The sequence below is a fragment of the Neopsephotus bourkii genome, unplaced genomic scaffold (assembly GCF_033783945.1).
Source record: "Neopsephotus bourkii isolate Nb327-2 ecotype Australia unplaced genomic scaffold, CSIRO-AGI_Nbou_v1 NB_867, whole genome shotgun sequence".
Taxonomy (NCBI): domain Eukaryota; kingdom Metazoa; phylum Chordata; class Aves; order Psittaciformes; family Psittacidae; genus Neopsephotus; species Neopsephotus bourkii.
In genome coordinates, this window is record NW_026901363.1 from 672,125 (window position 1) to 696,656 (window position 24,532).

General features: G+C 56.2%; 4 protein-coding genes across 6 annotated transcripts in view; 2 read left to right on the forward strand and 2 right to left on the reverse strand.

Annotated features, from left to right (window-relative positions):
• DRP2 (dystrophin related protein 2) overlaps positions 1-7,893 on the forward strand; it is a 34,542-nt gene extending 26,649 nt beyond the window's left edge. For 2 of the 3 annotated variants that reach the window (XM_061356724.1, XM_061356723.1), the window contains exons 11-23: positions 216-290; positions 981-1,182; positions 1,371-1,456; positions 2,149-2,306; positions 2,424-2,590; positions 2,861-2,972; positions 3,339-3,475; positions 3,775-3,840; positions 4,940-5,005; positions 5,226-5,369; positions 5,910-6,147; positions 6,275-6,395; positions 6,535-7,893. In XM_061356724.1, the coding sequence (XP_061212708.1) occupies positions 216-290; positions 981-1,182; positions 1,371-1,456; positions 2,149-2,306; positions 2,424-2,590; positions 2,861-2,972; positions 3,339-3,475; positions 3,775-3,840; positions 4,940-5,005; positions 5,226-5,369; positions 5,910-6,147; positions 6,275-6,395; positions 6,535-6,671 (1,709 nt within the window). In that variant the 3' untranslated portion in view covers positions 6,672-7,893. The remainder of the gene's footprint in view (positions 1-215; positions 291-980; positions 1,183-1,370; positions 1,457-2,148; positions 2,307-2,423; positions 2,591-2,860; positions 2,973-3,338; positions 3,476-3,774; positions 3,841-4,939; positions 5,006-5,225; positions 5,370-5,909; positions 6,148-6,274; positions 6,396-6,534) is intronic. The other variant, XM_061356725.1, reaches the window with a different exon arrangement.
• A 2,331-nt stretch (positions 7,894-10,224) lies between these two features.
• Positions 10,225-14,140, reverse strand: LOC133214096 (aryl-hydrocarbon-interacting protein-like 1). The gene is made up of 7 exons (XM_061356788.1): positions 13,606-14,140; positions 12,861-13,040; positions 12,471-12,659; positions 12,229-12,405; positions 11,966-12,107; positions 11,165-11,547; positions 10,225-10,659 (listed from the first exon to the last, which is right to left on the reverse strand). The coding sequence occupies exons 1-7, from the start codon at positions 13,699-13,701 to the stop codon at positions 10,225-10,227; spliced, it is 1,602 nt and encodes a 533-aa protein (XP_061212772.1). The 5' UTR covers positions 13,702-14,140.
• A 204-nt stretch (positions 14,141-14,344) lies between these two features.
• TAF7L (TATA-box binding protein associated factor 7 like) lies at positions 14,345-20,097 on the reverse strand. The gene is made up of 11 exons (XM_061356729.1): positions 19,939-20,097; positions 19,231-19,309; positions 18,935-19,068; positions 18,434-18,560; positions 18,165-18,223; positions 17,090-17,162; positions 16,571-16,681; positions 16,188-16,376; positions 15,974-16,086; positions 15,147-15,206; positions 14,345-14,599 (listed from the first exon to the last, which is right to left on the reverse strand). The coding sequence occupies exons 1-11, from the start codon at positions 20,002-20,004 to the stop codon at positions 14,555-14,557; spliced, it is 1,056 nt and encodes a 351-aa protein (XP_061212713.1). The 5' UTR covers positions 20,005-20,097; the 3' UTR covers positions 14,345-14,554.
• A 38-nt stretch (positions 20,098-20,135) lies between these two features.
• LOC133214057 (magnesium transporter NIPA2-like) lies at positions 20,136-23,950 on the forward strand. The gene is made up of 5 exons (XM_061356730.1): positions 20,136-20,343; positions 21,093-21,149; positions 21,821-21,911; positions 22,052-22,212; positions 22,683-23,950. The coding sequence occupies exons 1-5, from the start codon at positions 20,205-20,207 to the stop codon at positions 23,309-23,311; spliced, it is 1,077 nt and encodes a 358-aa protein (XP_061212714.1). The 5' UTR covers positions 20,136-20,204; the 3' UTR covers positions 23,312-23,950.
• The last annotated feature ends 582 nt before the right edge of the window (positions 23,951-24,532 follow it).

Here is a 24,532-nt window from a genome sequence, read left to right on the forward strand (position 1 = left end):
CAAAGCCCTTCCCTGTTGGGTGCTATGAGAGATCCCCCCATCCCTCTGTGGCACAGGGACCCCCAAAGCAATGGGGAGCACACCCCCTGCCAGGCTCTGCCTCTCCTCCTGCCCACTTTCTGCTTCTGCTGGTGGGGCTGGTGCTGGGACCTGCTCATTGCCCTGGAGATGAGGATGTGGAGCTGCAGTTGCATTCTTTCCCTGTGTTATTGCAGCGGATTTGAACAACATCAAGTTCTCAGCGTATCGGACGGCTATGAAACTGCGACGGGTACAAAAAGCCTTGAGATGTGAGTGCTGGAAGCAGTTTCCTCCTGCTGGGTTTCACTCGATAAAGGCATTAAACTAACACAAGCTTTTAACAGCACATCAAAGGTGGAAGCCCACCAGGGGACAGGTAGCTGAGGCAAGGAACGCCAGGAGGATGAGCCCATGACTGGGAAGCTGAGCAAATCCACTGTGCCAGGGCCTTTCTTTGCAGGCTTAGGGTGGAAATGCCCCAAGGGCAGGTGTTAGTCAAAGGTATTTGAGAACTAAGTGGTCCAGCTCCCAGTTACAAAGCTGTGGGATCAGGCAGGGGCTCACCCAGGAGCTCTAAGAGAAGCCATGGATGTAACTGAGAGCAGAAACCAACCTTGCTGGCAGGGGCAGCGAGAGCTCCATATAGTTAAAGAGGAGGAAGGGAACCAGTAAACCTCACTTATGTAGGTAAAACTCCAGTTAAAAGGTGTCCCAGCCTGTGGCAGGGGGCTGGAGCTGGATGAGGTCCTTTCCAAGCCCTTCTATGACTCTATGTGGATATTTTGGGAGGGGTTTATGGGTAACAGCAATTCTGGGAGTTGTGCCCATCCTGCCAGCATCTTCCCCACCATGGTGGGTCTTACACTGCTCGGGACAGGGCTGCCTCTCCCTTTTCTTGCTTCTCACCCCTCCTGTTTCCCTCTCTGCCTCTGATCCTGCTGCCCACGCTTTCTGCACAGTGGATATGGTGACCCTGGCCACAGCCTTGGAAATCTTCAATGAGCACGACCTGCAGCCCAGCGACCGAGCGATGGACGTGGTGGAGGTCATCCACTGCCTGACCGCCCTCTATGAGAGGCTGGAGGAGGAGCGGGGCATCCTGGTCAACGTGCCCCTCTGTGTGGACATGAGCCTCAACTGGCTGCTGAATGTCTTCGACAGGTACCAGTCTGCACCCCCCTGTGCCGTGGGGCTGCGTGCTCTGAAGGAACCCCCCGTGCTGTTCTTGCAGCTGGCAGTGCTGCAGGACGGCCCTGGCCACCGCTGAGGTGCATGCTTTGCCTTGCTGACCCCCTGCATCCAAACCCCTCCAGAACAGCAGCAAACCTGTGCAATGTCTCGCCTTGCAGTGGCCGCAGCGGGAAGATGAGGGCTCTCTCCTTCAAGACGGGCATTGCATGTCTGTGCGGGACAGAGGTCAAGGAGAAGTTCCAGTGTGAGTCCCTGCCTGCCTCCCCCAGGGTCCGATGTGCAGTAACCTGGGGAAAGCAGGAGTGCGTTTGGTTCCTGGCTTAGCCCTTCTTTGCCCAGAAAGAGCAGAGGAACAGCTATCCTGCAGTGACTAATATGCTTGCATCACCCCCTTTGTCTCCCTTCCTCCCATGCCACCTAAATCAGAAGGCATTTTTGCAGACTAACTGGTGCTATGGTGATCTCGCTTGCATAGCACTATAAGGAACAGCGCAGAGAAGGCGAACAGGCAACATTTATCCAGTGCTTCCCAGAAGGAATGCACCTGGGGCTGCACAGCTGGAGTTTCAACCAAGGAAGCCCCTTTGCTCACTGCATTTTCGCCATGGTACTTTCTGCCATGGGATACTCCAGAGGGGTTAGCACAGGAAGCATCAAGGGGTTAAATAAAGGGATCGGGCATCTTCACAGAGGACAGGCCAGCTGTGGCTCTTATAGAAGTGATGTATGTAATCTCAAGAAGACTCTAGGCTCCTGGTTGTTGGGAGCTGGAAGAGTACTGGTAAAGGTTATTTAACCATAGATCAGTTTCTGTCTCTTATGTGAGCTCCCTGGTCTAATCCACGCATCCGCCCTCTGTGCCTGCATCCTGCCCATTGTGTCGGGCATCACCCATGTGTCTGACGGGGCTCTGTGTGTGTGTGTGTCCTGCGGCAGATCTCTTCAGCCAAGTGGCCAATGCGGGGGGGCTGTGTGACCAGCGGCACCTCGGTGTCCTGCTCCACGAGGCCATCCAGGTCCCTCGCCAGCTGGGGGAAGTGGCAGCGTTCGGAGGCAGCAACGTGGAGCCCAGCATCCGCAGCTGCTTCCGCTTCGTGAGTAGGGCGATGTGGCCGGGGTGTCCCCTCTGCAGCCGCTGTGCTGGGGACAGGCTCCAGAGGTGGTGAGGAGCTTGCACCCCATCACAGCAGCCCCATCCTCTCCCCTCCCAGAGCAACGGGAAGCCCGCCATCGAGGTATCCCAGTTCCTGGAGTGGGCCAACCTGGAGCCGCAGTCCATGGTGTGGCTGGCGGTGCTGCATCGGGTCACCATGGCTGAGCAGGTGAAGCACCAGACCAAGTGCTCAGTGTGCCGGCAGTGCCCCATCAAAGGCTTCAGGTAGGGGTTGTGGTACCTCAGCCCCCAAGGGAAGTGTGTGGTGTCCTGCAGGATGGAGCTGAATTTGCTCTCTGCTGTTGAGGGGACCTATTGCTCTGCAGCAGCAGGGCTTCAGGCAGGGTGCCAGCAGAGGGGAGGGAGCAGGATGCTTTTCTGGGTACTTCAGCCATCAGTACTGTGGCTTTAGCGGGGTGCAAGAGCAAAACAAACCATCTCTGTCCCCTGATGAGGGGGTTTTGCTGCCTCCCTAAGGCCTCTTGATCTCCCCAGGTATCGGAGCCTGAAGCAGTTCAATGTGGATATCTGCCAGACTTGCTTCCTCACTGGACGAGCCAGCAAGGGCAACAAGCTGCACTACCCCATCATGGAGTACTACACCCCGGTATGGAGCTGGGCTGGGCTGGGCTGGTCTTGGCTCAGAGCAGGTCCCCATTGACAGCAGCATCCTTGTGATGTTGAGGCTGGTGCAGCCCCAGAAGTGGATCCCTTTGTATGTTTCTGCTCCCCTCTGCATGCTGAAGGCTGCACTGGGGCTCCTGGTGAGCACGATGGGCACCCAGCTATGTCCAGCCTGGCTCGTGCCAGGCCCAGTGACAGGCTGAGAGAACTGCCACATGCCCTCCTTGCTTCCTCGGTTGTGTCTGCCTCTTTCTCCATGGAGCTCGTGTGCAGCCTGAAGGGCCTTCTCCCCTGCTGTGGTCCCCATGTTTCGTTAAGCAGCACCTTGGCATTGTCTGTGTCTCTGCAGACCACATCCAGTGAGAACATGAGGGACTTCGCCACAACGCTGAAGAACAAGTTTCGGTCCAAGCAGTACTTCAGCAAGCACCCGCAGAGGGGTTACCTGCCCGTCCAGTCCGTCCTTGAGGCTGACTTCTCCGAGACGTGAGTTGCCTGCTCCCCGGGCTGTGTCTCTTGATCCTGTCTGATAGGGTGATATGTCTGATACCCTGTCTGATAGGTGGGCTCTATAGATGGAAGCAGCATCTCAGCTGCAAGACCAGGCTTCCATGGGAGGGTTGGAGCGGGCACTTGCTCTGGGGGTGATACAGCTCCTAGTTCTTGTCGGAGCAGAGATTTCAGTCTCCCTCTTCAGCCTGTCCCTGGCTCTTCCCAGTCCGGGGCAGCTCCTCCAAGGCTGAGCTCTGAGCCAAGCCTTGCTGAGCAGTGTGCATCTCTTCCAGGCCAGCCTCCTCGCCCATGCTGCCGCACGCCGATACCCACTCCCGGATCGAGCACTTTGCCAGCAGGTATCACCATGGGCACTGCTGCCATGCCAGGGCATGGACTGTGGCCCTGATGGGTGCGGAGGGGCTCCAGGGCACATGTACAGTGAGCTCCTGCTGCCTGCATCCCCCTCCGTGCTTGCCAGCACATGGGGTTGGCTGTAGTGTGATGGGAAGAGGCAGCTCCAGGGCCAGGCAGACCTGTCTGCACTTCTTTGCTCCTGCCTGGGATGTGGCTGATGCCACGCAAATTGGCAGCGAGCACCATGCATTTGACAGCAGATATCACAGTATCACAGTATCCTAGAGATTGGAAGGGACCTCAAAAGATCATCTAGTCCAATCCCCCTGCTGGAGCAGGAACACCTAGATAAGGTTACACAGGAACGTGTCCAGGCGGGTTTTGAATGTCTCCAGAGAAGGAGACTCCACAACCTCCCTGGGCAGCCTGTTCCAGTGTTCCGTCACCTCACTGAGAAGAAGTTTCTTCTCAAGTTTAAGTGGAACCTCTTGTGTTCCAGTTTGTACCCATTGCCCCTTGTCCTTTCATTGTTTGCCACTGAGAAGAGCCTGGCTCCATCCTCGTGACACTCCCCCTTTATATATTTATATACACTAATAAGGTCACCCCTCAATCTCCTCTTCTCCAAACTATAGAGACCCAGCTCCCTCAGTCTTTCCTCATAAGGGAGATGCTCCACTCCCTTAATCATCTTAGTTGCCCTGTGCTGGACTCTCTCCAGCAGGTCCCTGTCCTTCTTAAACTGAGGGGCCCAGTTCACTGAGATATCTCAGTGTTGAAGCAGCCTTCGTGCACCCTCCTGCTCTTTTCTCAGTATGAGGGGCTGGATGGGTTCCTCAGCACCTTGCTCTGCCCAGTGCTGCTGCCTTGCGGTCTGTAACGCCTCTGCTCTCAGCATGGGTCCAGGCAGAGTGTGGGGACCTGAGGAGCACAGGGAGCCTGCAGCTCATGTAGCTCAGGGCACCCCTCTGGTATGCGAGGGGATGCTGAGCTGGCTGCGTGGCAGAGAGGGGTCTGGCAGGGGCTGCTGTGAGTAGGGGGCATTAAGCAGACATTCAGGGTGTCTGTCACCACATCTGAACCCGTTTCTCTTTCCTCCAGGCTTGCAGAGATGGAAAGCCAGAACTGTTCCTTCTTCAGTGACAGCCTGTCCCCTGACGATAGCCTGTGAGTTCTGCCTCCTTGCCCTCCTGCGGAATCAGGGCTCCTGTGGCACCATCCCTGCCTAGCCAGGGCACTGAGATGCTTTCCTTCCCAGCTCCTTTGAGCCTGAGGTCCTTGGCTAACAAAAGGCCACTTGTGGTAGCAGGCTGTCCTTCCCCATAAGCACACAAATCCTATGGGACTGGTGTTTGTCACTCAGGTGTTTCTCCCTCTGATGTAACAGGGACGAGGACCAGTACCTGCTGCGCCATTCCAGCCCCATCACTGACAGAGAGCCCGGGGGCAGCCAGCCCGTGCCAGGAAGCCTCAACATGGATGAGAAGGGAGAGCTGGAGCGAATCCTGGCCCACTTGGAGGATGAGAACAGGTAGGTGCAGAAAGGGGGGTTATAGCCTAAGGGGAAGGGGCTGGAGGAGCCTGGCAGAGCTCAGAGTGGAGCTGGGGATAGCTGCTGGGGCTGGAGGAGGGATTGGAGGAGCTGGGTGGGCTGGTTTGGAGCCTGAAACCTTCCCTGGAGCGCTCAGGGTGTGCTCTCCGAGGGAGAGCTGTTCCTGCCCCATGCCGAGAACCTGTTCCCCTCCTGAACCCCAAAGCGGCTGATGTGAGCCCAGGGCACTGCTGCCTCCCTGAGCCCCTCACAAGCAGTGGTGGTGCTGCTCTGGAGCACTTGCAGGGAGGCTCTAGGCAGGGCAGATGGACTCAGGAGGAGGCGATGCTTTCCCTTGCTCTCAGCCTCCTAGGAAGCAGTTGCATGGCTCTTTGTAAGAGGGGCAGAGCCGCAGGAAGGCTGCCCTGTGGTGCAGGGGCAGGGTCCGGGAGCGTGCTGGTCCTCAAGCTTCACAGCAAAGGCTCCAGGGCTGCCTTGTCTCTGAGGAGAGCGGTGATGCTGACGCAGGCTGTCCCGCAGGATCCTCCAGGGAGAGCTGAGGCGTTTGAAGTGGCAGCACGACGAGGCGGTGGAGTCTCCAACCTTGGCTACAAGCTCCCCTGAATCCATGCAAGACCCGTGTAACGATGAGCTCCTGGCGGAGGCACGGATCCTCCGGCAGCACAAGAGCCGCCTGGAGACCCGCATGCAGATCCTGGAGGACCACAACAAGCAGCTGGAGTCCCAGCTGCACCGGCTGAGGGAGCTGCTGCTGCAGGTACTGTCGGAGCAAGGATGCAGGGATGCAGGGAAGCCCATCCCATAACGGAGCTGGCAGAAAGGGATGGTTGGAACTGGGGGGGAGGACATGGACAGAGTTGTGACATTTCCCCTTCTCTCTCCAGCCTCCAGCAGAGTCAGAGGGCAACGGTTCAGCAGCCTCTTCCTTGGCTTCATCTCCGCATCAGTCTGAAGGCAGCCAGGCAAAGGAGAGAGAGCACACTACCCCTGACACTGAAACTGCAGGTGAGGGCTGGGGCTGGGCTCAGCTCCCCCTGGGTTCAGTGCAGCAGGAAGCTGCTTGGGCTCTGCCATCCTGCAGGAATGTTGGCCAGAGCTGGATGCCCACGGAGCTGCTCACCCCCTGCCCTCTTTCCTGCTGCAGATGAGGTGGAAGCCAAAACCCAGGAGGTCAGCGTGTGCCTGGAGGACATCATGGAGAAGCTGCGCAGCGCCTTCCCCAACTCTCGAGGTACCCGAGTGAAATCCCCCTCTCTGGCCTCTTACTGCTCCCTCAGATGAGGTTTTCCCACAGAGCCCTGTCCCGATGCCAGCTTCTCTGTGATGGCCGGTCCCCTGCAGCGCCTAAGGCCAAGAGCTCTGCTGCCACAGTGCTGCTGGGACTGGGGTTGGCCTGGGCACAGAGAGGATGAGGAGGAGTTTTTATACCCGCAAGGAGATGCTGCCAAGAGCATGGACCAAATAGACCCCCTCAATAAGCCACAAGGCAGCCTCTGCCCTGCTCAGGACCCTGTAGGGCTCCCCATGGCATTGAAGGACAGACCTGCCAGCATCGAGTCTGCAGTGACCACCTTGAGCCACCTCTTTGCTCCATCCCTGTCCAGACCCCTCTCCAGGACACATCGAGGCTGTAGTTACTGGGCGAGATGGAAGCAATGGTGCGAGCTCCCCTTGCTGCTCATGGACACTGCACAGCAGGGACAGGGACTGGGGGATATGCATGGATGGCACTTAGGTTACCCAGTGGGTCTTGGTGTTGGTTTTACTGCTGTCCCTCTGTGCTCCATCCCAGGAGCAGCACTTGGTCCTGCACCCAAGCTGCCCATGCGTGTGCTGAGGGAGGCATTGCTTGGTGCCAGCACTAACACAGCGGGGAGCTTCCCTCTCTGCCCAACCCCTGGCCTGCTTTCTGCCATCCCTGAGCCTGATCCTCCTTGGCTCTGCAGCAGCCCGGTTCTAACCATGTGGATCCAGCTCTTCTTGTCCTGACCTCTGTGTTTCTCTTCCAGGTATGACCTCCCTTATCTAACACCTCCTGTGAGCCAGAGGCTTTTCCTAACCAGCTACCTGGCTGCTTTCCTCCCCTTCCCCTCCCTGCCATGCTCCTTGTGCTGCAGCAGACCTCGCACAGACTCCCTGTGAGCCACTTGTGCAGGATACTTGCCAGTCCCAGAAGATCTCAGGGGAACACAGGCCAGGCAGGAGCAGCACTGTGGGCTCCCAGGAGGCTGGCTTGGTCACAGCCACAGAGCCCAGGCCTGGGTAGGAAGGGTCAGAAGGAAGAACTGAAGCAGCAGAAGCTGCCTGTCTCCCCTGGCACTTGCAGGCTGCTGCCTTTCCCCGCAGCCCTCGGGGGATGCAGAGCTCAGCATCCCACTGCTCTTCAGCTCTGCTCCGGGTTTATGGGCACCAAAACCCTCCTGGAGGCACCCAGGTCTTACAAGAGCTCTCTCTAACAGCATCCAGCTGCCAGCCTTATGGATTGAACTCTCTGTGCCAGGCAGGGCTCCCCACGTACTGCCTGGTGGGGAGAGGCTGGGAGGTTTATGGAGTAGGGATGAGTCCATGTGAGAGCTTCAGCCCAGCTAGTAGCCTTATCTTGAGATGGTCTTTATAACAGAGCCTTATCATCTAATTTGCATATATTTCTGTATGTTATATATATATATTCTGTACTTAACTACTCTCATGGACTCACTCCATTAAATTCTAATACTGTCAGTGCAGCTGCCCTTCACTTTCAGTCCAGCCCAGCCTCTGCTCCTGCGGGGACCAGCACCTTCCCTATTGCTGCCTTGGAGCAGGGCTGCTGCGAGGGGAGCTCAGTGCAGGGCTGGGCCAGCAGCAGGTACCCAGTCCTGCCTGGTTTGCTGGGGAGCTGTGCCTTTGCTGTGGCACAGAGAGCGTGTCCTGCCCGGACCTGGCTCCATCCCTGGGAAGCCTTGGCTCCTGCAGCCAACTGTGCTTCAGGAAGGGGCTTCTCCAGGACATGGAGCTGTGCTGCAGGAGCAGTGCAGGCAGGCAGCAGGACAGGCAGGGCACTTCCTTGCCACCCCAAAGCAGCTGCCCTGCTGCTGTCCTTCAGTTTGAGCTGGGGAGGCACTCGGAACCAGGCAGCAGGGAGGAGGCTGCCCTGCAATGGGTGGCAGCACGGTGATGCTGCTGGTCCCAAAGGCTCCCTCAGGCTGGCTGTCTCTTGCTGTGTTATGTCGAGGAAGAGGTAGAGGCAGGTGCTGAGGGGTGCTCAGAGTGGGGCTGAGGTGGCCCTGATGCTCTGGGGACACAGTGATGGGATGCCTGAGCCCTCAGGATAGGGCAGGGCAAGGCAGGTGCTGGTGTGAAGCATCCTGCCCAAAGCAGGGCTTGCTGCGAGGAGAGGGATGGGGCTGTTGTAGCAGACTGGGGTGGGATGCGGTGTGAGCTGTTTGGGAGGTTTGGACCAAGGCAGTGCTGGCAGAGGTGTGAGGCGGTGCCCACAGTGGGGATTGGGCAGTGGGAGCCCTATGGCCTGTTTTTTGGGGTGTTGTGCTGCAGTGTCCACTGGCAGCAGTGCAAGTAGCTGTCCCTGCTGTCCCCTATCACAGGCAGACAGGCAGCATTGCAGTGGTGGCATTGATGCTAGGCTGGCTGTAAGCATGCTGTGTTTGGCTGCAGTGAAAGAGCATATTCCAGCCTGCTAGACCTGGCTGGGTCTCCTGTTATCCCAATGGCAGGACTGGGGGATATGGAAAGGAGCAAGGTTTTGGCCTGAGGATGAGGTCAGGAGTACCCAGCCAGAGGGGAGCTGAAGGAAGGAAAAGGCAGGATGAGGGCAGAGCAGCTGGCCCTGGTGCCAGGTACTGGGTACCATAGGGCTGTGTCTGGGAGGTGGGATGCGGCAGGGAGGGGAGCAGGCTGGCTAACGCTCTGGTAACCGCGGTGCTGCTGTCCTCTCTGCTTCCTGCACCTCTGCTCTGGAAGGAGAATAAATTTGTACTCATACTGAGACCCTGATCAGCGCTCTGGCCTCTTCTATCCATGCACTGCTCCTGCAGGGCTGCTGGGATGCAGATGTCCCTGTGTCCACACCATCTGAAGTAGAGCAGGAGCCGTGGGCTCCCCGGACACAGATGTGTCCCCCAGCCACCATCTTCCTTCATCCCCTTCCAGTGAGATCTGCCCAGGGCCCTGTGGCAGCCTGGGACAGGGGCTGTGTGGGGACAGTCCTTCCTCACCTGGGAATATGTCCTGTGGGAAGCCCTTCAGCCCCAGGAAGGATGGAGGCAGCAGAGGGATGCAGGACAGGCAGCAGAGGGATGCTGCGAGGGCAGTCCTCTCCCTCCGTGTTTTCTCCTTGGTTTCCAGGGCCCAGAGGTGTCCAGGTGCTTTTGCCCCGTGTTCCCTGTGTCTCCATGGCACACTGAGGGCTCAGCAGGCTCATAGCCCAGCACACAGCTGGGGACTCCCTGCCCCACAGGGTGCAGCCCAGCCTGAGATGCTGCTATACAGAGCCTGGCCAGGACTGACCCTTGCAGGGCTGGACCTGCTCTCATCCCACCTGGAAGGGCTGGGGGTGCTGTGCCAAGGCCTGACCCGATGCTACTGCATGGGGACAGCTCTCACCAAGGAGGCTTTCTGGAGCTTCAATGGGGGTGAACCGCAGCCTCTGTGCAGGGTGGCACAAACTGCCCCATCCGTGTGCCGCGGGCTCCGGGGCAAGGCAGGAGGTGATCGGGGAAGCGGGTCCCATCCAGGAACAGATCCAGCCCGTGGTGCCAGGGAAGAGCCTTTATTTCCGCGCTCGCTGCGCGGTGCTGGAGCCGGCGAGCCGGGGCAGGACAGCTCTGTTCCCGTCTCACTGCCGCAGCCCTGGGGCTTCCCTCTCAGTGTACAGCAGCCCCTCCGCCTGTGCTGTGCCCTCGCCCCGGGCTGGCCCCGAGCTCTCTGCTCTCGCTGCAGGGCCCTGGGGGTGCATCCCCCCCTTCCCTGGCTGCTGTGGGGCACGGGGGTACCCCTGCGCCTCCATCCAGCCCATCCCCTGCCCCTGCGGGCCCAGCCTGGAGCCCTGCCCCCGGGGGGCCGCCACCTTCCCCCTTGGCAGTGCCTGCTGGCTGCTCCCCGCTGCTCCCCTCTGCCGGCACCTCCCCGAGTGCTTCACCCAGCTCCGGGGCTCTGCCTGGCCCAGCCCTGGCCATGGCCCCTGTGCCAGCATCCCCTGCCCCGCCAGCTCCCTGCTCCGGCCCCTGCCCGAACCCTGCTGCCTCTGGCCCTCGCTCTGCCCCGCAGTGCCCTGCAGACAGCGTGTGCAGCTCTGCTTGCGGGCTCGCTTCCTCTGGGTCCTCCTCTACCTTCTCGTTTTCTTCCTCTCTGTTCTCTTTTACTTCCTCCTCCATCTTCTCCCCTTTTCCCTCCTCTTCTTCCTCTTTCCCCTCCTCCTTTTTCTCTGCTTGTGGAGTCTCTTCCTTTCTGGCCTCCTCTTCCTCTCTGTCCTCTTTTTCTTTCTCCTCAGTCTTCTTCCCTTCCTCTTTCCTCTCCTCTTTCTCTGCTTCTGGGCTCTCTTTGTCCTCCTCTGTCTTCTGTTCCTTTTCTTCCCCTCTGTCCTCTTTTTCTTCTTTCTCCATCTTCTCTCCCTCCTCTTCTTCCTCTTCCCCCTCCTCTTCTTCCTCACCTCCCTCCTCTGCCCCCCTCTCTGCTCCCCAGATTCCTGGCTCTGCCCTAGAGGTGCTCAGATTTTCTTCTTCCCCCCCTCCTGTCCCACCCCTCCCCTCCACCTCTGCAGCCTGCCCCTGGGTCACAGCTCCTGCTGCTGCCCCTTCACCCGCAGCCCTGGGGGTCCCTTGCTCAGCCCCTGGTTGTTCTGCTTCTCCCATCCCTGTGCCCCACTCCCCCTGCCCAGGGGTCTCTGGGACCCCAACCTCACCCTGGGGTGCCCCCTCCCCACTCTCCTGCCCCTCGCCGGCCTGCGGCCCCCGGGGTGGCTGGAAGAGCCCTTGGTAGCGCTTCCGATCCTCCACGTGCTTCTTCCTCATCCTCTCCCCGAGCTGCTTCAGCTCCTTCTTCACAGCAGCGGCCATGGAGGGGTCGAGGTGAGCCACCCGCAGGAAGTCCTCCCGCGCCTCCCGCTCATTCCACACTGCAGCGTGAGCCTTCGCCCGCTTGAAATAGGCCTTGGCGTTGTCTGCCAGGAGAGGAGAGTCCTGCAGCTCAGGGCCACCAGCCACAGGAGCTGGAGCCCATGGGAATGCAGGGGACACGGAGCACGTGGAGCAGGGCTGGGTGCTGTCGGAGGTAGGGGCAGGGTTATTTGTGCCATTGTGGGTAGAGAGAGCAGGGATCACCATGGGAAAGGGGACTCATGGTGGGCGGAGGGATGTGGATGATGTGGGATATGATGGGTTAGAGGTAGAGGATACGGGGTGCCATCACAGGCAGGGAGACCAGGGATGTGGGTTCTGCAGTGGCCATGGGGATCCAGATGATACAGGCACCATCACAAGCAGAGGGATACAGGATGAGCGTTATCACGACTGGGGGATGCAGAGGCCAGAGTCCCTGGGGCTGGGTGCACAGCAGGGTGGGATGCAGGGCACAGGTACCTTTGTGTTTCTGGAGGAGCTCTGTTGTGTGCTCCAGCACCTCGTAGTACTCGCCCAGCTCCAGCTGGCACTGGCAGTAGTTGAGCACCAGCGGTGTGACCAGCCTCTCCAGCTTCAGCCAGCCTTCCTCCCATGGCTTCTCCTGCCCCGGGGAGCCACAGTCGGTGTTTCACGGCTGTGGCCATCCCCTCCTCAGCACGCAGGGGAGCGCTTTGCTGAGGAAACCAAGCAGGGAGGACAGGAGGTGCCTGGGTCCTGCTCACCTTGGCCTGCAGGTTCCTCAGGCAGATGACAGCCTCCTGGTACTTGGCTGCTGCCTGCGCGAACTCCTTGCGGAGCACGAGGCGGTTGCCCTCGCTGTGCAGCACGGGCACCGCCGCCAGCTTCTCCTCCTTGCTCATGGCCCACGTGTCACGTTTGTACGCCGAGGGCTCCTCTACCTGCACAGGCAGCGGGAGCTGAGCTGCTGCCCTGGCCATCCCCCCCATCCCCACATCCCCCTTACCCGGAACAGCTCCATGATGAAGATGAGGGGCTGCGGCGTCCGCTGCAGTTCATCCAGGTCATCGTAGCCCGTGCTATGGTAGTCAAACATGTTGCCCATGCCACAGCGGTGCTTCTGCCCTTCCAGGGGGTCCCGGCCCTCTGCGATCCTCCGCATGCCCCTGGAGACCAGGGCATACATGCCTGTGTGCTGCAAGGAGGGGGAGCACCCTGCTCAGCCGCGTGGGACTTGCCTGCACCCCTTCCCCTGTGGGTACCCCACTGGTGCAATGGTGACACCTGAGTGCCCTGTGTTTGCACCAGGCAAGGCTGGGGTATCTCTGGGTACGTGGTTTTGTGCCCTGACCCTGCAGAAAGGAAGGGGGTAGGTGCCTATGGGCCCCTCACTCACAATGGCATCGCACCAGAACTCAGCCACTTCCCCAGTTCTCATGGAGCTGAGCAGCGTCTCCCAGATCTCCAGCTTGAACATCTTGCCCACGATGATCTCCATGGGGATGCCAGCTTCCCGGCTGTCATCGATGACTGTCCGCTCAAAGTCATCCTTCAGTGTCTGGAAGTGGAAGGTGATCTGCCCCGGAGAAAGTTCAGTGTTGAGCAGTGAGAGACCTCCAGCTCCTCACCAGCCCCAAATCCCTCTGCCATGGGGCCAGGATCCAGGCCCAAGCCTGCTCCCAGCAATGTACTGGGTTGAGTGGCAGCTCTCCATCTACAGCAGGAGATTGTGCCTCCTTCCCTCTCGTGCCTCTTGCGACAGCAAGCAGATGGTGGACTGTCTAAACACCCATCAGTGATGTATCTTGCTGTTCTCTTTGGATCCCACTTTATAATCCAGAATGTGCCCACAGGATACACCAGGAGCTGGCAGAACCCACACTACTCTGCCCATGCCCATGGGCTGGGGAATATCAGCGACCCCCAACAGCTCCCCACTGGCACCCCTGTAGCTGCCTGTGCCCAAAACAGCCCTTCCTGCACCTCCCCCTTGAGAGAGATGTCCTGAAGATGGGATCTCCCCATACCACAGACCCAAACATGGCTTTTGAGCAAGGGATCTAACCGTAATGGGCAGGGATGGTGGTGTTGGGCCCACTCCCCTCTCCTAGGGCTTTGGCGTAACAACCAAGGCAACTTACCTTGCTCCCATCCTGCAGCTTGGGCAGCTCCCCTTGGCCTCCATGCAGAATCTTCTTCCTGACCCCTTCCACATTCAGCAGGTAGGTTTCCTCCATGGCTGCAGGAGCAGGTCACAGGCACACGGCCACGCTCAGGCCCTTCCTGAGCTCCACGGCTGCCTCAGGCTCTCTCCCTTTCCTGACTATGTGCACACACATGTCATCTCCCAGGGCTGCTGCTGGCCTTCCCACCTCTGTGCTGGGGCAGAGCTTGCAAACCTTCTCCCCTTCCCTTGCGCTTTGGGTTGACAGAGGGGTGTCCTACCGTGGCACACCTTCGGTGCCTTCTGTTGCATTCTGGAACTGCCTTTCTAATCCTCTTCCCACCCTGCCAGGTTAATCTGGGATTTGCCTGCCCAGTCTGTGAGGAATTAAAGAAACTCCCTTATCAGGAGGGCTTCGGTCCTTCTGCAGCCTGACAGCTCACAGGGCTCCCTTCCCCAGGCTTCCTTTCCCCAGCCCCAGAAGGAGCACTTCAGCAAAGGGGCCCAGAGCTGCTGTGCATGCTCAGAGGCAGTCACAGGCTCTGTGCTCCGGAGTCTGTGCCCTGGAGACCACAGAGGAGCAGACAAGGGTTGGAAACAGTCCTTTATTGAGTCTGATTTGCAGGCACAAGTATTCCTCACACACAAGAACAAGTTCCTTTCTGGCCACAGAGCATCAAGATGCAGAACAGGGGAAGCCCCAGGGGGAACTCTGGGGAAATGGTGCTGAGTATTTCCAGTAAATCCCGTATTCTGGCTGCTCTCACAGGCATAGTTCAATTCTTTAGCTCCACAAACCAAGCCTAGAAAAACACATGTGAGCCCAGCACTGGCCATGCCCAGCAGCAGAGGTGTGTGACTAGAGCACAGGCTTCAGCGTGGCACTTCCAGCTCTGCTCGCAGGTACAAAGACCCCGGCCTGCTCCTCACTTCTCCATGAGGGACTCCAGCTGCTCCTGCAGGGATGTCATCTGGGAAGAGAGAGTGAAGCATTGCAATATGGCACGGCAGGGACTCCTGGCAGCTCCAGCCCAAGCACTTCTGTTTCTGTGGATCTTCCACCTATGTTGGTGCTGCTTTGCCTGTACACTGCAGGGAGCCATCCCTGGGCACCTCTGGGGCAGAACAGGAACGTGGGAGTGGGAACCTCCTGCCTTGGGACCTGGTTGAAACTCAGCAGAGCTGCTCAGGCAGGAAATGTGCCCAGACCCTACAGCCACTGCCCCTCTTGTACATAGGTGCTAGTGGGTTTCTGTGTCAGGTTTTACCCCAGGTAGCAATCCTGGCAGCCTTGGACTGTTTGTCCACAGTTTTGGGTCACTGCTCCTCCAGAAGGAAGGCTGTAATCAACCCCATCTCCTACACCTCCTTGCGCCCTAGGAAGCTCTTGCAACTACAGATAAGGTACAGGCACAGCTGACCTGGTGTGGTACAAGATTAAGGAAACTTCACCATAGGTCAAGCCTAGAACCACATCATGTCCCAGTTCTTCCCTCTCCGCTGTGGGAGCTTCCTCACCTGCTGCTTCTCTCGCTCCTCCTGCTGCTTGAACTCATCTAGCACGGCCTGGAGACGTGTCTGCAGAGACAAACATGAGCCACCACAGTCACCAGTGTGTCCTCAGCTGAATGGGTGCCAGTACCACGTGTCAAACAGTGCAGCAAGCCCCAGGCTGCACCGACAGCTGTGTGCAATCCCGACCCCTAAAAGTTGATGGGCCCTGATATATTCCAAGGGTGTTAAGAGAGCTGGCTGACATTGCAAGGCTGCTCTCCATGGTCTTTGAGAAGTCGTGAAGATCAGAGGACACCACAGGAGACTGAAGAAGGCAAATGTCACCTCCATCTACAAGAAGGGCTTAAAGGTTTTTTCAGCCTAGAGAAAAGGTGGCTCAGGGGAGACCTTATCACCATGTTTAAATTTAAAAGGTGGCTACAAAGAAGATGGAAACTTCCTTTTTACAAGGAGTCACACAGAAAAGACAAGGGTTAATGGGTACAAGTTACTCCCAGGGACGTTCCAGTTGGGCACAAGGGGAAAATTTTTCCCAATGAGAACAATCAGCCATTGGAACAATCTCCCCAGGGAAGTGGTGGATTCCCCAAAATCGGATACCTTTAAGATTCAGCTGGACAGGGTGCTGGGCATCTTGCATAGACTGCTTTTGCAAGAAAGACTGGATCAGATGATCCTTGGGATCCCTTCCAACCTGGGATTCCATGATTTTTAACCCAGCAAGCCCAGACCCATGCTTTTTCCAGGCCAGCAGCAGAATCAGTCTGCTGGATCCGATGGCAATGCAGTGCTAAGCAGAAGACTTGAACAGCCCCCAGGAGAGCTCTCACCTTGAGGGCCAAGTTCTCCACTTTCATGATGAGATCTTCCTGGCGCTTCCTCCTGTCCTGAGTCTCCTGGAGTTTACTTTTCAGGTTGTCAATCTGCTTCTGGATCCCCATGACTGGAAGAGAGAGTGAGCTCAGACCCACAGCAGCAGCAGAGCTGGGCACTGCAGGATGCCTGGCATCCTGGTGATCCTACTGTGCTCTGCTGTCCACTCACCTATCTGGTTGGAGCCCTCATTCTCCTGTTGCTGCCCGTCAGACTCATTCAGCTTGTCCTGCAGCTGCCTCTCCAAGTCATCCTCAGTGTCCATGATGTTCAGGTCTTCATCGTCATGATGATCCCTCTCATCTTCATCTTCACTGCTGCTGCTGATATCATTAAATATCTCCCGCAGTTCATCATGTTCTAAGGGGAAGGGAAGAGAAAAAGTACAGCTGATGACTTCCTCACACCCTCTGCCTGCCAGGGATCATGTCAGTACTGAGTGCCTCTCTCTACACCCTCTCTCCTTCACTCTGTTTAGGGCTTACCCCAGAGAGAATGGGGCCAACTGATTTACTTAGTGGCTAGAAAGAAAACAACAGCCTTGCCCACTGCACCTGAGGAGCCTTGCTTATGTCCTGACATCCCTGGGGAGGAGATGTCCAGGCTGGTGAGCGAACCATGGTTGTCTACTTCTTTTGTTTCGTCTTCAGCAATGACTTCCCAGCCTGACAGCAGGAACAGATGAGTCAAGGGAAAAAGAGGAACATGAAAAATGCAGTGTGATGGAAGAATGCTAAAAACTGCAGTGGATCATTGCCCCTCCAGCAAGTCTGGCCTTGCAGCTATGGCTATCCAGGACAAACCCCCCCAGCCCCTTTGCTTGATGACTTCTCCTCTGCCGTTACTTATGCTCCTGCTCAGTACAATACTACAGTCCAAGGAAGATCACCATGAAGAAACAATGAGCTCTGAACAAGGCAAAGATGAAGCTCCAAAACTTCAGTGCCTCTTGTACCCCTGTCTTGCAGCCTCTCACACCCATACTAAGCTGAACTCGTCTCCTTTCCAGAACCCCCAGGTCACACATAGTGCTCTGTCCCGCACTTGGGCTTTTTTCTCTCCTAAAAGGATACGGACACTGACAGCTTCAGCATCTGTGCTCAGGAGACGCTTCACCTCTTTTTCCACATCAGGAGACTCTATATACTGGGTCAGAGAGCGGAAAGAGAACAGAAGTTGTTAAATGCCTCGCGCACGCTGATGACGTTGGCCAACTCCAACCCTCCACCTGTGGACAGAGCTGTTTCAAGCTTCTCTTCTCTTATGCTTTCTGCTCAGCCTTTGCTCATCCTCACCCTAGAAGTAATTTATGCACCTCCTGAAGGGAGCCCATCTATTTTGTACAGGGCTCCTTGGTGGGCTGTCTTTTGTACTTGGCTGTACTCTCACTTTTGTACTTGGCTGTGAAATAAGACTTTAGGTGTGTATGCAGAAAGTCTTTGAGGTGCTGTGTCTTGACGGATGGTCAGCTCAGCTCCTTCCCACCTCAGTCAAAAGCAGGTTTAATTTTTCACATTTAAATCAGCCAGGAATCTTAATGCAGTGACATCAAACCTCTCCTGTGCGCTATAAGAATGTCTCGAGTAATTTGTTTCCCAAATGTCATGCGAAATAGCACGAAATAGCTCTCAGGAACTGCAAAGCAGAGAAGAACAAGTCTTCTCAACCTCACAGCGCTGCCTGTCCCCAGCACCTTGCCTGGTTTGTGCATATGCACAGAGACAGTCTCTGAGCTCCATCTGTTGTCACTCCCCCAGCTGAAATGACAGCTATTCTATTTGTAGCATGGCTTGTTGGGGAAGGGAACAGCTTATGCACAGAGAGAAGATTCCAGCTGGGAAAGCAGGAATGAGCGGGGCTTCATTTCCATGCAAGTCTTCCTTCCTTCTCTATGAGCAGGAAGAGATGCACTGTGGCAAGGCAGACACAGGAATGGGGTCCAGCAGTTCTCTGCACAGAGGATTTTCCCCTTAGGAGCATCTTGGGAAACATGGAAGAAGCACCCAAAGAAGTGTTTAAATCTACTACCAATCCTTCACCCTCATCTCGGGCAAGGAAATACGTGAAGCAATGTTTTCTGGGCTCATAGAAAGATACAGCCCTAATGCCTCTGCCTTGGTTACTATATCTGTGTGAGAAGCAGCTCACCTTCTTCTTAGCTGTCTTCCGGAATCGTCTCTTCCGTACATTTTTCAGGGGAAGAGTGACTGTGACAGAGGAAACAGATGGCATGTGTCAGGCAGATGGCCTAATGGGAGAGCTGTGTGCCAACAGGGAGAAGATCCCTTCGGGAACAGAGACAGCACTGAAAAGAGCAGCACCACAGGCGACACGTGGCAGTGGTGAGTGCCCTCAGTGGCTGTGGGGACACTGGGGTGGTGGGATGGAGCTGTTTGTTTGGCACAGCCTCTACTCACTGCCATGGTTCCAGATGAATTTCTTCTCTCTGTCCTTGTCCTTCTTCTTGTTTGCCTTGGGGTCAGTGCTCACAGTTTGCTCTTCCAAAGGGGGGTACAGATCACCATCCACAGTGCAAACAAGCATCTGGAATCCCCGCATAAACACAAAGGGTGCTTACTGTTACACGAGGACAAAAGGATGTGAAAGCTTCTGTGGAAAACTGACTGCCCACTGCATGGGTGAGCCAAAGGGATTCCCAGGTACGGGGTAGGAGAAACACAGTATTCCACACCCAGCTCACTTCATAGCCAAGCACAGCAGCAGTGAAGCTGTTACAAGGACAATCATGTTTCATGCTTTGCAAATGGGATTTCTAAATGAATTTTAAACTGCTAATATTGTGAGAGTACCAAAATTGGCCATGTTATACTGGGTGCCAGCTGCCAAAGCGTACAGGGGTTTTCCTGGAGACAGAAGCAAGGAATTAAGCTGCTGGGACAGACAAGGACAAACCATACCTGGCATATATCTGCTGTCTTATAGAAGGTTTTCTTGTCAATGGTTTTTAAGCTCTCGATGATGCAGGGCAGATCCACCAGCTTGGCTGCCAGCGGCACCCGGTCCACACGGACAATCCCATGGCGCCCATCCGCTGTGGGAAGCCATGGGACAGGTTAGCACTGGCACTGAACAGTTAAACTGAGCAACGTGTTCCTGGGCAGCAAAGACATCAAGGGAAGACACACACAAGTCACACAGCTTCCCCTGTGGACTGTCAGAGGAGTTGGAAGAAGCCCCGATCCTGCTCACTCACCGTGTAGCTCAATGGTAAGCCTGTCCTTCAAGTTGACATTCCCAGACTGTACTGCTCGCCGCACAGTGGAGGCATACTCCTGGGGAAGGTTGGAAAGCATTATGTCAGGGCTGGATGGGCTTCTGAGAATCACCAAAGGTTTCTGCCCAGCTTCACGCACTCCTCCATGCCAACACAGACAACTGCAAGAGCTCCAATGGAGACGGCACCCTCCTCCCGATGCATTATCCCTGTGGCTCTGCTATTCCCAGTGCCCTTCACACCCCAGGCCATGATGCAGCTTTGACAGCAGGGTGAATCCCCTGCATTCAGTGCGATTCCCTGCCGGGGACACGGCTCTGCGGGCGGTTACAGCTCCCACCACCGAGCTCCTGCGGTCTCAGCATGACACAGCCTTGGCTTCAAGCATCCCACCCACCGCACCGAGCGCGCTGACAGCCACAGCCCTGCAGAGCCAGCACCCGCTGTGCGCAGGTTCCCACCCTGATCCTCTGTGTTGTCTTCCCAGCCTCCCGCTTTGTGTCACCCCCTCTTAAGAGGAGCCCATTGAAGACCAGTCCAAAGCAGTGGGAACGGGCTACCCAAAGCCCAGAGCATCCAGCCTGTTGCTCTGTCCCTTGCCCGGTCCGCAGGCCCACCTGCTCACCCTGCAAACGGGCATGAGCCGCACGTAACCGCGATGGTTGCCGCAGACCGAACAGCTCTTACCGGCGGCAGCCGCAGCACGAACTGGCTCTCCAGCTCATGCGGAGCATCGTCCTTGCCCTTACTCATCTCCCCTTCTTCGCCGGGAACACCAAGCCTGAAACCCAGGGTGACGGCAGCCCCGCGACGGGCGGGACCTGCGGCCTGTCCGAGCGCCGGGCCCGCTCGCAGGGCCCGGCCCGGAAGCCAGGCTCGGTGCGCCGGGAACAGCCCTCCCCCGGAACGGAGCCTGTGCCGGAGCACCGGAAGGAGCGGGCGGCGGCGCTGCCATGGGCCCTGAGGCCGAGCGGCCCCGGTTCTACGTGGGGCTGGGCCTGGCGCTGGCCTCCAGCGCCTTCATCGGCGGCAGCTTCATCCTCAAGAAGAAGGGGTTGCTCCGGCTGTGCCGCCGCGGCCGCACCAGGGCAGGTACCGCGGGCGCGGGTGAACGGGGAGCGCAGAACGCACCGGGGCTTGAGCCGACGGCGGAGCCGGACCCCGGCTCACGGTCTCGGCGCTGTCACTGCCGCGGCGCCTCCGCAGGGACAGCGCTGGGCCTTGGCTGCCTCCTCCTTGCTTGGGGGGCTGCTTGGTCCCAAAGGAGGCTTCTTCCACAGGGCAGCGCCCATAGCCACACAGAACGGGACCTTGGAACTGCTCTTTCAGAAGCAAAACCGGGGTAAAAGCTTTGCTTTTAGGGTAAAAATCAGTGCTTGCCCATGGCCAGTGTGAGACAAGGCAGCCTTGTGCTTGCAGCTCAGGTTGATCCCACTTGCTCGCTTCCCCACGGCTGTTCGGGCATGATAAGCCTGTTGGGGAGCTTATAGAATCACAGAACCAGCCAGGTTGGAAAACGTGCTTGAGATCATCAGGTCCAACCTTTACCCCATCACTGACCCATGGCACTGAGGGCCTTGTCTACACGGTGTGTGAATGCTTCCAGGGATGGTGACCCCAGTACTGCTCTGAGCAGCCTGTTCCATACCTGATCACCCTCTCGGTGGAGGAGTTGTTCCTAATCTCCAATAAACCTCCCCTGGCACAGCTTGAGGCTGTTTCTTCTTGTCGTATCGCTCATTACCTGGGAGAAAAGACCAACCCCCAACTCCCTACAGCCTCCTTTCAGGTACTTGTGGATAGTGATGATCTGAGGTTTGTTGTTGCTCTTTCTTACTTAGGACAAGGAGGACATGCGTACCTGCAGGAATGGCTTTGGTGGGCAGGACTGCTCTGCAGTAAGTACCTGCTCTACAGTTGTGAAAGGACACACGAGTGCATTAGTCATGGTTTCCAGTTGCTTTTGTGTTTTATTTATTATGAACATTGCTTGATTTTTATCTGAGGATGCTGTTGATCTAATCATAACTCTGTATATTCTAAATTCTCATGCATTACCAGGTTTCTTTGCTTAAACAGGAGTCGAGGAGCTGGTCTGAGTTGGTTTGAGTGCTTCTGACATGGCCAGCCCAGACAATGTAGTTACAACTGCACATCCAGCACTGTGGGTTTAGTGCTACAGCAGTTTCAGCAGCTCTGGTTTACACTTTTCAACATTATTAATCAAATTTACTTGATTTACCCGTTACAAAGCTGTAAAAACTTGTCCTGGAAGAACAAGAACATGACTTAGAAACATGGGTCAAAAGTCCTTTTAGCTTTGAGAACATGGAGCTGTTTTCCTGTGGTTCCTGCTAATGTGAGCAAAGATCACCATGCATAACCATACAGGAGAACCTGCATCAGGCTTCTGCTTGTTCCTGCTGGTGCTGTGCTTTCCCGGTTGCACAATGTAACCTCAGAGAAACATGGGCTGCTCAGGTGCAAACGGAGGCTCTCCTGACTGCTCTCAAACTGTACTGTGCCACATTGCTCCTCTGATGCTCACCTGGCAGCGTTTCTCTTGCAGTGGGAGTTGGAGAAGCAGCAAATTTTGCTGCCTATGCCTTTGCCCCTGCAACTCTGGTAACTCCACTGGGTGCTCTGAGTGTCCTGGTTAGGTAAGCAGCCTCAGAAACACCCTGACCTCACCTACCAGCCCTTAGTGGTGAAAGCAGTTGCTCTGCTTTCCTCCCTCCCTTCCCTCAGGTAGCCCATCTCTTGGCCTCATTGGTTTGGGATTTGTTTTACTATCTTTCAGTGCAGTTTTGTCTTCCACCTTCCTGAATGAACAGCTGAATGTTCATGGGAAGATCGGCTGCATCCTGAGTATCCTGGGCTCCACAGTGATGGTGATCCATGCTCCGCAGGAAGAAGAGGTTTCCAGCCTGGAGTCAATGGCAGAGAAGCTGAAAGATCCAGGTACTTAAAGGGTCCTATCAATTCAGGCTTGGAAATGACAGGAGAAGGTAGGATACAATTTGGATAGATTGGGAAGGACTGAACCAAAGAGTAACTGAGCTGTTTCTTATCCTGTACATCAGCGGAGGAAACATTCCCCTGTGTCTAGGGTAGCTTGTGGGTTGCCTTCTGTGGTGGGAAAAGACTGGGGTCTCCACACTTTAAATGCGAAAGAAACAGCACAGGGGATGGAAGAAGAAAGCACAGGAGAGGAGCAGAGGAACAGGTAGATGCTGCTGTTCATTAGAGGAAGTGCTCTGGCAGGGCCGTATGCTCCTCCTCTTTATCCCACCACGGCCCACAGAATTCAGTCAGGGCTTCCCAAGCCTTCTGCCACCTTCCTAGACCTCCATCTCTACTTGCTGTTCACTTACATCCATCACCGGTGCTGCTGTTCTCTGGCAGAGATCTTTAATTCTTCTTTCCCTAAGGATTCATTGTATTTGCTGTCTGTGTCCTGGTGAGCACCCTTCTGCTTATCTTTGTGGCCGGCCCCCGTTACGGACAGAGCAACGTCCTGGTTTATGTTTTGGTGTGCTCCGCCATCGGCTCGCTTTCTGTGTCCTGCGTCAAAGGCTTGGGAATTGCCCTGAAAGAACTGTTTTCTGGGAAGCCAGTGCTGAAAGAACCACTGGGCTGGGTGCTCCTTGTGTGCCTGGTGATCTGCATCAGCATCCAGATCAACTACCTGAACAAAGCCTTGGACATCTTCAACACATCTGTGGTCACACCCATTTACTACGTGCTGTTCACCACAGCAGTCATGATGTGCTCTGCCATCCTCTTCAAGGAGTGGCAACACATGGTGCTGGACAACATCATCGGCACCATCAGCGGCTTTCTCACCATCGTGTCTGGCATCTTCCTCCTGCATGCCTTCAGGGACATGCCCTTCACCCCCAGCCTCCTGCCCCTCTTCCTCCAGCAGGGCAGGACAGACCTGTGTGCCTCGTGGAGGAGCGCAGACAGACATCAGTCATGTCCGCACCAGCCTCTTCTGCCCTCAGAGGACAAAGGCTCTCAGAGCACAGAAGAGGAGGAGGAAGGTGAGGGCGTGTGAGGAAGCCTCTGAACTGCTAGCTCTGCTCCCACCACTGAGCAGCTCTGCTGCAAGGTCGAACCTGCTGTCTCAGCTGCTACACCAGCCTCAGGTGTGAGATGGGGGAGCTGCCACTGCCAGGAGGCTCACAGGGACAGCAGCTTCCTGTGGCTACAGACAGGAGCCTTGGGAACTGCCCAGCTCCTGGGATCTGGTGCCTCTTCACTGTTCTTGCATGTGAAGAATCCATCTGTCCTTATGAGGACACAGGCTTCAGCTGCCCAGAGGCCCGCAGCACTAACACAGTGCTAACCCTTACTGAGTGTGGAGACCACACGTGTGGGGAGGCCTCAGAGCCCTTTTTAAAGAACAGATTAACAAACTAATCTAACCTGGTGCTGAAACAGCAGGGAGAGAAGACGGCTGTCTGGCCTGAAAAGATGCCATACCCAGAGTATTCATTCAAGGACTTGTTTTGCTCACTCTGCTAGAATTTATTTACAGATTCACATCCAAGAACAGAGTACAGCCAAAATGGGAAAATTTCCATGGTGCTGCCACTGCTGTGGCTCTTACAGAGGGACCAACTTCTTCATACAGTATCTGCTGTGCAGGTGATGCAGTGCCTGCTGACTGTATTCTATTAAAAACCGTTCAGTTACCGAGTGGCTCATGTTCCATTTGTACCGAGAGCTTTGCCGTGCTGGAAGGCCTGAGGGGTTACAGGGTAGGAAGAACCGTGTCAATGCTGCAGAGAAACTCAAGATAGGGACAGGAGAGGGAATCAACTTTGGGAACAGGAACAGCCTAAGAGTCCTTAGCTATTGAGGTAAGTTTCTTAAAGATAACTAGACAGCCATGTCCTCACTTAATGTGGGTTTCTATCTGCATAGCTCTGCTGACCACATCCTGAACTTGTTCCCAAGCCACACACCATGTCCAGCCATGCATGGCAGATGGACACTTGAAGAACTGCTTTAGCAGGTTCCTGTATAGAGCCCCAAGCCACTGCCAGTGGTCATTCCAGGCTTCCCAGAGCCATGCAGAATGGTAACACTGCTGAAATGCCATGCTGCCTTTCCAGAGCTCAGGTGAGGAGTTTGCTGTTTTTCCAGTTAGAAGCTACTCTGTGCCCTGTGGACAGAGGTCAAGCAGACACAGCCACAGGCCTCCCTCCAGTCACCTCCACAGGTAAAGGTGCATGAGGTTATAAAGTACCTGGTTACTCATTTCCTGCATTTA